At 43.4% G+C, this 9,269-nt stretch overlaps 1 protein-coding gene across 2 annotated transcripts in view; it reads left to right on the top strand.

Moving 5' to 3' along the window:
• Positions 1–968: 968 nt before the first annotated feature.
• Positions 969–9,269, top strand: part of RAD23B (RAD23 homolog B, nucleotide excision repair protein) — a 40,630-nt gene continuing 32,329 nt past the window's right edge. Inside the window, exon 1 of one of the 2 annotated variants that reach the window (XM_025888305.2) lies at positions 969–1,437. In XM_025888305.2, coding sequence (XP_025744090.1) covers positions 1,372–1,437 — 66 coding nt within the window. In that variant the 5' untranslated portion in view covers positions 969–1,371. The remainder of the gene's footprint in view (positions 1,438–9,269) is intronic. The other variant, XM_025888304.2, reaches the window with a different exon arrangement.

Genomic DNA, 9,269 nt, shown 5'->3' with positions numbered 1-9,269 from the left:
TCGACTTTGTCCAGCTTCAGTCTGGGGCTTCGAGGAAAAGATGACAAAGATAATAAATATCTGTATTATATGGTAACTGGAGGATGATAAATGCTATGGAAATAACAGAATAGGATAATGGAGCTAGGGAAGCTGCGGTTTTAAGCCGAGGATCAGGGTAGACTTCACTGAGAAGGTGACATTTGAGCAAAGATTTGAAGGAGTTGAGACAGTGAGCCACCCAGCCATCTGGGTAAAGAGGACTCAGAAGCGGGTACAGCAAGTGCAAAGGCAGGCCTTTAGGCGGGAGCAAGTGCCTAGTACCCATCAACAACCCCAAGAGCCAGGGAGAGGAGGGAGATGCGGTGAGAGGCTGGGGCTATGTATCCAGTTCCAAAAACTGTGACCTTGACTTCTCGGTGACAGGAGCCACTGGACAGTTCTGTCCACGAAGGAGTGAGAGAACTTGACCTCCTCTGTGCGTCCTTCTACTTAGGCCCAAGGTCCACCTAGGCAGTCCGGCACTGGGGTCTGCACTCTCAGGAGTAGAGAATCAGAGTCGCCACCACAAAGGCTCATCCACACAGAAAGCTCCCGGTAAGCGCCGGCCCAGGACCGTGGTTACCACGAGCCTTTCTCTTAAAGCCCGCCCCAACCTACCGCCCTCCAGTTCCCCAGCTCCAGACTTCGGCATCCACTTAGCGCGGTCTCCACTTTGCGCTTCCCCGGCTACGGGTTGCGCAACTCAGGCAGTCGGGAGGAGTCTGGACGTAGGCGGAGCAGTGGCAGGCGGGAGAACGCCCCGGCTGCAGACGCCACAAGGAAGCCCCGAGAGCCCTCCAGACGCCCACTGACTGCGTCTGCGCACGCCCGATCCAGGCCACCGACATTCCAGAGCCGCAATCCGCCCCGCCCCAATTCCGGGGCGGAGTTCTTGGCCGCGCCTGCGTACAGCCTCGCCGCACCCTACGCCTGCGCGCTTCGCTAGCTCGTTCCCATCCCCCAGATTTTTTTCGGGTGGGGGAGGGGGCGCGTCTCGGCGAGTCACGTTGATGGCGGCCACCAGCCTGTGGTGAGCTAGCGGATTCTCTGCTTGTCTCGCAGAGCCCCTCGTGCCTCCTGCAGACTCAGTGGCCGGCGCCGGGCGCGTGAGGAAGCACGGCGGCCAGAACTCGCGAGGGAGGCCGCAGTCGCGGAGGGAGCGGCGCGGCCTGGGCCCAGGGCTGGGGGAGAGGCCGCTCCGCAGGGCGAATGTGACAAGCCCCCACCCCCACCGCCTTCCTCCCGAGTGCGCGAGGAGCGCGGGCGACCCCGGGGCCCCGCCAGGCCACAGACCCCGCCCAGCGGCCAGCACCCGGAGCAGGCCCGGCAGCGGAGCTGCGCCCTGGCACGATGCTGGTCACTCTGAAGACCCTCCAGCAGCAGACCTTCAAGATCGACATCGACCCCGACGAGACGGTGCGAGCGGCGGGGAGCGTGGGGCCGGGAGGGGCGGAGGCGGCCGCGCGCGGGCCGCGGGGAGCGCGAGGGGCCCGCCGGGCCTGGGCGGGGGGCGGCGCGGCGGTTCTGTGCCCTGGGCCCGGGCCTCAGCCCCGAGCAGGGCCCGGCAGCGCGGCCGAGCGGGGAGAGCCCTCAGCACCCCCAGGAGTGCGCGGCGAGCGTAGGGCTTGGGCCCCGGGCGCTGAATAAGGCCTGCCGGCTCTGGGCACGGGCAGGGCCCGGGGTCCCGGCTCTGGCGGCGTGCGGCCCACCCGAGCCTTCGGAGTTGCCCGCGGGCTTTGTGGCAGTAGTAAGGGAAGCGGTGGCCGGACGCCGAAGCCCTGGGTGGCAGATGGCGTGGAGCACACGGCCGCGGGGCACAGGAGGCCTGGACCTGAGAAGCTCTCGGTAGTGGGGCCGGGGGGGAGGGGAGGTCAAGGCTTCCTCGGTGATGGAGTCCGCCTTTATGGGTCCTTAGGTGCGGGAGGGAGATGTAGGCGTCGTCACTACTCCTGAGTGGACCCGGTTAGGAGCTAAAGTCTAGGAGGTGGTAACTGGAGAGAATGAGCTTTAAAAAAAGAGCAGGTTCCGTCAGCCCCAGAGTGAAAGGTGAGTGGTGAGTGGAGAGGGGTGTTGAAAATGAATTATTTGCCCCCTCCTCCCCAGAATTGGTGACCCTTTCATTCGCATATACTATCTTGAATCCTGTAGCCGCAGTTCTCCCGCCACCGAGCCCACACTCATACGTAGATGGCACTTCCAGGCCTCTTCGGTGGTGAAGATTTTTTGTGTGTTAGAGCCCTTCATATCCAGGCTCAAACTCACCTTCAGATTAAAGACTCCTCTTGTGTTAGAAGTCCTGTAATGTAGGTACTTACCCTGCATTCTTCCCCCAGCACCCAAATAATAGCATTTCAGGGGAGAAAAAAAGAAAATAAAAACTTTGAATCTTTTCTGCAGTTAAACCCTCGAACACTTCAAAAGTCCACGTGGTAGATTTTCGTGCCATCTTCTGTATTTGTGACTGCAAAAAGAGCCACTGTGTTGAAGTCAGTACAACTTTATGCCAAGAATCTAAATATGCCACCGGTGTAAATCTGCTTTTCTTTTGGAATTGTGATTCTGTACATCATTAAGATTGTCATGTTTAGTTTAAGCCAGCTGCTTTCTCCTCATCTATTTTAAAAAATAGTTGATTCTGGGGGCGCCTGGGTGGCTCAGTCAGTTAAGCGTCTGCCTTCGGCTCAGGTCATGATCCCAGGGTCCTGGGATCGAGCCCCGCATCGGGCTCCCTGCTCAGCAGGGAGCCTGCTTCTCCCTCTCCCACTCCCCCTGCTTGAGTTCCCTCTCTCACTGTGTCTCTGTCAAATAAATAAATAAAATCTTTTAAAAAAATAAAAAATAGTTGATTCTGGTTTTGGTGGAGATCAGGGGTCTTGGTGTTGAATAGATCTGTGACTTATTTGCTTTGTACCTACCTGCCTTTCAGAGATGTGAGGATTAAATGGTATTTAATTGGTGGTCAGTAAATGAAATCAGTCGATAACGAACAGATACCTTTGGGTGAGGATATAGTGTTAGGTTTTACCTGTCTCATTTAATCTGAAGTTTTGTGCCTCTTCAGTTATTTAAGAAACATAGTTCCCAATCTTTTTGGAACTGTGGCACAAAATAATTTTATTGCAAGAATATGTGAAAGTATGCTTTGTGATAAGTTCTTAAAGGTACAGGAGATACCAATTATAGATGAGAAACTTTTCAGTGTTGTCAGAAGTAATTGACAATGCCCTGTGGATTGATGTAATTAATAGAAGTCAGATTTTTCTTGAATTTTTCTTTATTGCCAAGCGTGTACTAATAAGTTAAAGGATGAAAGATTAAAGTGCAACTGTTTAATGTTCCCTCAGACAAAACTTTTCATAAAACGTCTATTTGGCTTTGGTTCTTTGCAGTAATATTGGTGCGGCAGGAACTTTCCCAGCTTACAATATTCAGAATTAACTCCAGAATTATTGAAACCTAAAGGAGTTTTTGTAAATACCTGTGGGTTTATTGAAGTTATGCAGTAACTTTTCTACATTTCCGCTGAATGTTCTATGATACTTGGATAGCTCTTTAGGCACTTTGTGCATTGATTATCTTAGAGCCAATATTGTATTTGTATATACTCAATATATTTGTTGTTTAGTAGTTTTTTTCCAAGGAATGTCTTGAGTTACATGATTTATAAATATACTTCTAAAAGTGTGTGTTCAGAAAGAACATTGTTACAGAGAGTGGCTTCAGCTTCTTGTTCCTATTTGTCTAAATATATTTTTGTTCTTATTTATATAAATATAAAAACTACTAACATTGTTAGTCTGGAGCAAGAAATGAAGACAGGAGCATTTACATTAAAATGACTTGTTGGATTTCTTTCTTTTTTTTTTTTAAGATTTTATTTTTAAATAATGTCTACACCCAATGTGGGGCTCTAACTTGAAACCCGGAGATCAAGAGTCCTGTGCTCTACGGGCTGAGCTAACCAGCCGCCCCTTGTAGGATTTCATTTTACTGGACTTAAATTTCAGAGATGTTTATAGTGGGGTTTTTTGTTTTGCTTTTAAGGTTGTATTTATTTATTTGAGAGAGAGAATGAGAGAGAGAGCACATGAGAGGGGGGAGGGTCAGAGGGAGAAGCTGACTCCCTGCTGAGCAGGGAGCCCAATGCGGGACTCCATCCTGGGACTCCATCCTGGGACTCCATCCTGGGACTCCATCCTGGGACTCAGGATCATGACCTGAGCGGAAGGCAGTTGCTTAACCAACTGAGCCACCCAGGCGCCCTTTAGTGGTTTTTTTAGTATCTATTTTGGTTACAGTATTTAGGTAAAATTTCTGTAAGAAAAGAAATAATTAAAGTTATAATAATATAAGGAGACTCTAAGTATCCTGTTGTGAAAATTTATTGTGAAAACTAGGTAACCAAGTATGTTAGAAATAGATCTAAAATAAAGGGGAGAAAATAGGATTTTAGTGAGACCTGTAGGGAGATCCACATAAAGTGAAGAACAGTTTTTGCTCTCAGAGACCTTGATTTTGGCTCCTCAAAGTTTTGTCCTTGTTTGATTTTTACCTAGAAGGAACTAAAAAATTAAGTAATTTGAAATGGCCAGCATAGAAACTCGTGAGCTTGAGATGAGCAGGATCAAAAATGAATGCAAGAAAAGACTAAGATAAGAGGAATCATGGGAGTGATTCATTTGTTGAACATGTATATGTTTAGCTGTCTTTTGAGTGTCAGCACTGGAGGAATACGGGCACATGTGGAATGTGGTGGGTCTTTTGGGAACCTTATTGACCTAGTTCTCAAAAGCTATAGAGTAGATGTACAAAGTGGGGAAAGCCGTGGAATTTGTATTTGCTTTAGTTTTTGAATGCTTAAAGTCCTCTCCCCCTTTTTCAGATACCAAAATTTTCTTAACACTTACTAGCCATTTTGTATCATTTACTTGACCATTCCCATGCACCACCTTTAGTGTAATCAGTGCAGGTCTTTTTACTGTTACGATAGTAATCTGTCTCCTCTTATAGTCAAACAGTACAGAAACAAAATGAGAAGGTTGGATGGGAAGACCATTGCTAAAAGAGAATATTCTTAATTGTGTGGTTTTATTTTAAAGATATTTTTTATTTAAAAAATTGGAGAAATTTAATCTATATAAAGCATTTTTTGATGTCTAATAGACTACTACTTGAATAAAATTTTAAAAATTCTGAAAGTTGGTGATGTGATGGATGGACATATAGAGGAAAATGGAGTACACTTTTTTTTTAAAGTTCAAATCCAAAGGCACTTAATTTTGTTTTGCGGTTACTTCAACCCTTAATTAAGAACAAATATATTAAAAAACAAAAATTGAGATGATTGTAGTACATTGCAGGTTTTATTGTATCACTAAAAATGATAAGAAAGTTATGTGATAGTCATATAATTTTTCAATATGCTAACCCTTGTCACTGTAGTGTGCTTTCAATAAGTGGAAGAACAATGCTAAGTGTGAGATTAGACTTTAAATGAAGAAGCTGAAATGCAATTATAATAGTACATAAGTGACATCAAAGCTGTTGTTGGTATATGTTGGAAATTTTGGATAAAAGAACTGTAAAGATATAGTTTTAATTGTTATAGATAGCACATTTAGTGTACTGTAATGTGTAAAGAAATACTTGCTTTGTGGTTTATTTGTATAATATTGGTGATTATACTGTAAAATATTGTTTAGTACTTGTTCTGTATATGGTATTTGTTAGCCATCATTTATTAGCAACTTGTTCCTGTTGTGGTTTATTGTATTTTAATATAGTTGTGCTGGAGATAGTACTTTATTTTAGAAGTTTCCTAGATTATTAATACATTAAGAGTGATAAATGTATTAAAATACTGTATTACGGGGGCATCTGGGTGGCCAAGTCTGTTGAGGGTCTGACTCTTGGTTTTGGCTCAGGTCATGATCTCAGGGTTTGGGATGGAGCACCAAGTTGGGCACTGTACTCAGCGGGGAGTCTGCTTGAGATGCTCTCTCTCTTTAAAGTAAATAAATAAATCTTTAAAAAACTGTATCACAGAGATGAAATGAAGGTTTCTTGGCATATTGGTAAAGCATAATACGGGAAGTACCTGGAAAATCAGATACGGTTTCTGCCAGACTTTTGCTCTTCCTATACCTGACACATAGTGGGCATTAATAAACATCTTTTGAATGAATTGAATGCATTCTTTTAGTGATCCCTCAATATTTGCATGTTGATTTTTATTTAATATTTGTTGAGTACTTACTAAACTTTCCTACTGTCACGGTGCATATGTTACAATGGAATCAATCCGTTAAAAAAACAAATTTTAATAATCAGATAATGCTAAGAGCTATGTAGAGAATTGAAATAGGGTGAGGTAATGTGATAGTGTATGACTGGGTGGCTACTTTTAAATTGACTAGTCACTGAAGGCCTTTTTGAATACAGTGACATTTAAACTGATATCTGAATAATAATAAGTACTCAGATGGGGAAGAGTGTTTTCTGTAGGGAAAGACCTTTAAGAGTGTGTTTTGGGACTCAAAAAAGGCTTGTATTGCTAATCTAGTAAGTGAGGGAAAAGAGAGGTAATAGATCAGAGTTAGGCAAGGGGGGGGTTTCAAGGTAAAATAAGCCTTTGGGGAATTTTAAGCAGAGGAGAAAAATTTCTTCTTTGATTTTAAAGGTTACTTTGACTACTGTATGGGAAATGGATAATAGGATGAGCAAGAGGGATAGCAGCGAGACCAGTTAGGCTTATATAGTAGTCTTAAACAGTCAAGGCTTTAACTAGGGAAGTAGGAGCCACAGATATGAAGAAAAATGGATGGATTTGAGATGTGCTTGGGAGCATAGAGTTGAGAGAGTTTTTGATGGGTTGGAGTGGGGAAAATTGAGAAATTGAAGATTAAGCCTAGATTTTGGTTGTATAAATTGTGTGAATACTTACGATCTTTCCTGAGATGTGGAGGGCTGGGAAGGGAGCAGGTTTGGGGTTGTGGTGGGAACTCAAGACTTAAGTCTAAGATGCCTATTACGTGTTCAAATAAAGATGACAAGGAGATTTGTTAACGAATCTCAATTCCAGAGAGAAGTTTGAGTTGGAGATAGAGCCCTGACGGTAGGCAGCCTGTGTGGTTGACTTCAGTCCATGGGACCAGATGAGATCATCTAGCAATCTTTTTCAGTGTCCATTGCTTGTGTAATTTGAACCCTAAATTATCCACTATATGTAATTAATTGTATTCTACTAGAATTGAAGAACCATGGTGAGAATGTAGCTGGGTAATAGGATGGGGCCTGAGGTTGAAGCCTGGATTTGGAGCTTGAGTAGTGAAGAGGTCAGTCAAGGAACAATCTTTGAGGTAGGAAGAATCCAAGAAAAGAAAATGTTTCAAGGAGAAGGAAAGGATCAAATGTGTCTACTGCTTGAGAATTCAAGAGACATGCCCTTTGGTTTTGACAGCTTGGAGATTATTAGTTACCCTGACAAGTAATTTCCATGGAATGGTGGAGCCAAAAGTTAATGTTTAAGTGGATTGAGGAATGAATGGGAGATGAGGAAATGTAGATAGTAACTATGGACATATATTAGTTATCTTGACATTGTCATTTTCCCTGATGTAGCTGCTTTTATCTTTGTGTTTAAAACATGTGACAATGATCACAATTCTGATCTTCACAGCATGTGATAGACATTGTTTAAAAAAGACATCCACACCAGAATTGTGGAAAATAATGTATTAGTGTATGTTCTAAAAAAAAGAAATGAATGCCAGTGTGATTAGTAACTTGCTGCCATCACACAGTCAGTGGCTTCGGTAGTTTCAGTATCTATGAAGGATGGTTTTGCTCATACCCTGGTCTTGTATTCCTTAATCTCTCATCCAGTGATATTTCCTTCTACACTACCTCAATTATTCAGTCCCATGACTGGTAACTAGATCTTATTGCTAGTAACTGTAGCTATTCCCCCATTCCCAGTAATCTGTTTTTAGTAACCTACTTTACCTTTCTTCTGATTCCAGTTCTAATGAGACCTATAATTCTTTTGATCCACACTTCTTTTTGCTGGCCCTCCCTTCATGTTATTGCTTCCACTCTTGCCCGGCTAAAAGAGGGTCAGTGATTATAATCACTCTCTTGCAAGGGTCAGCATAGCACGTCTCTTGAGCCAGGCTGCCTGAGTTTCAATCCTGGCTGTAGCACTTGCTCTGTGACCTTGGGCAAGTTACCCAATAATGCGTCTGTTTCCTCATCTTAAAATGAGAGTACTGCCACTGGAAGTACTAACCTCACATGGTTGTTTGGAAGGTTTTACGAGTTTGAGAGCATACACATAAAACCGTGACCATGCTTGACAACATGGTCCCAATCTCACTTCATTGTTTTTTCTTGGAAAACCCCAAATGTGATTAAATTCAGTTTTGTTTGTACTTGCACTTGTGTAGCTAGAAGACAAACACATAGCCACATTGATTTGTCTCACTTAAAGTTCATGAACATTAACTGTAATTGGGTCCTTTGTACTGCCTGTTAAGTGTACTTCACAAGTGTACACTTTACTAGTCCATCCATTCACTCTTCCACTGTCATAAGCAGATTTCATTGAATGTCCTCATTTTCAGCCGATAACCCTAGCTTTTAGATTTTATTGAGATTTTAGATTTTATTGAGAATATAGAAACAGTCAGGACAGAACTTTTGCAGAGTCCTACCAGAACTTCCTACTTCCTATAGTCCCCTTTTGTTGGGGGTTGGTATCTATTAGGGGTGGTGCTAAGGCTGGCGCCTCTGCTTTTCCACTATACCCTGTACTTGGTCGTCTGTGAAGGACCTCACTCCATCTGTTCTTTTCTCTTCTGCCTCATTGATTTTTCCATTCTAGAATATTCAGACATTTTCATCTTAAACCCCCCCACCTTGTCTCCGTATCCCTCTTTGGCTACTACCTCATTTCCCTGCTGCTCTTCATAGCAAAACTTAAGGGTAGCTCTTGAGTCTGTTTACTTGTTTTTACATCTTGCTCGCATTCAAATACATCACACTATGGCCAACCTAGGGGTGAGTTTTTTCCCATTTTGTATTTGTCCTGTGTCCTTGAGCACTTAAATCTTTTTTCTCCATAGTAAAATAGGAGTAATAGTAATTTGCCTGCCTTTTTGAGTTGGTGTGAAAATCAAATGAGATCATGGATCTGAAAATTTTTAGTGAATTGTGAAATTAAAAATAAAAGTATGCAATTTTTTTAAACA

This window comes from Callorhinus ursinus, unplaced genomic scaffold (assembly GCF_003265705.2).
Source record: "Callorhinus ursinus isolate GAN/ISIS: 27379988/994484 unplaced genomic scaffold, GSC_fseal_2.0 scaffold24, whole genome shotgun sequence".
Lineage (NCBI taxonomy): Eukaryota > Metazoa > Chordata > Mammalia > Carnivora > Otariidae > Callorhinus > Callorhinus ursinus.
The sequence above is the reverse complement of the archived record's forward strand: the minus strand, read 5'-3'. Positions and strand labels throughout refer to the sequence as shown.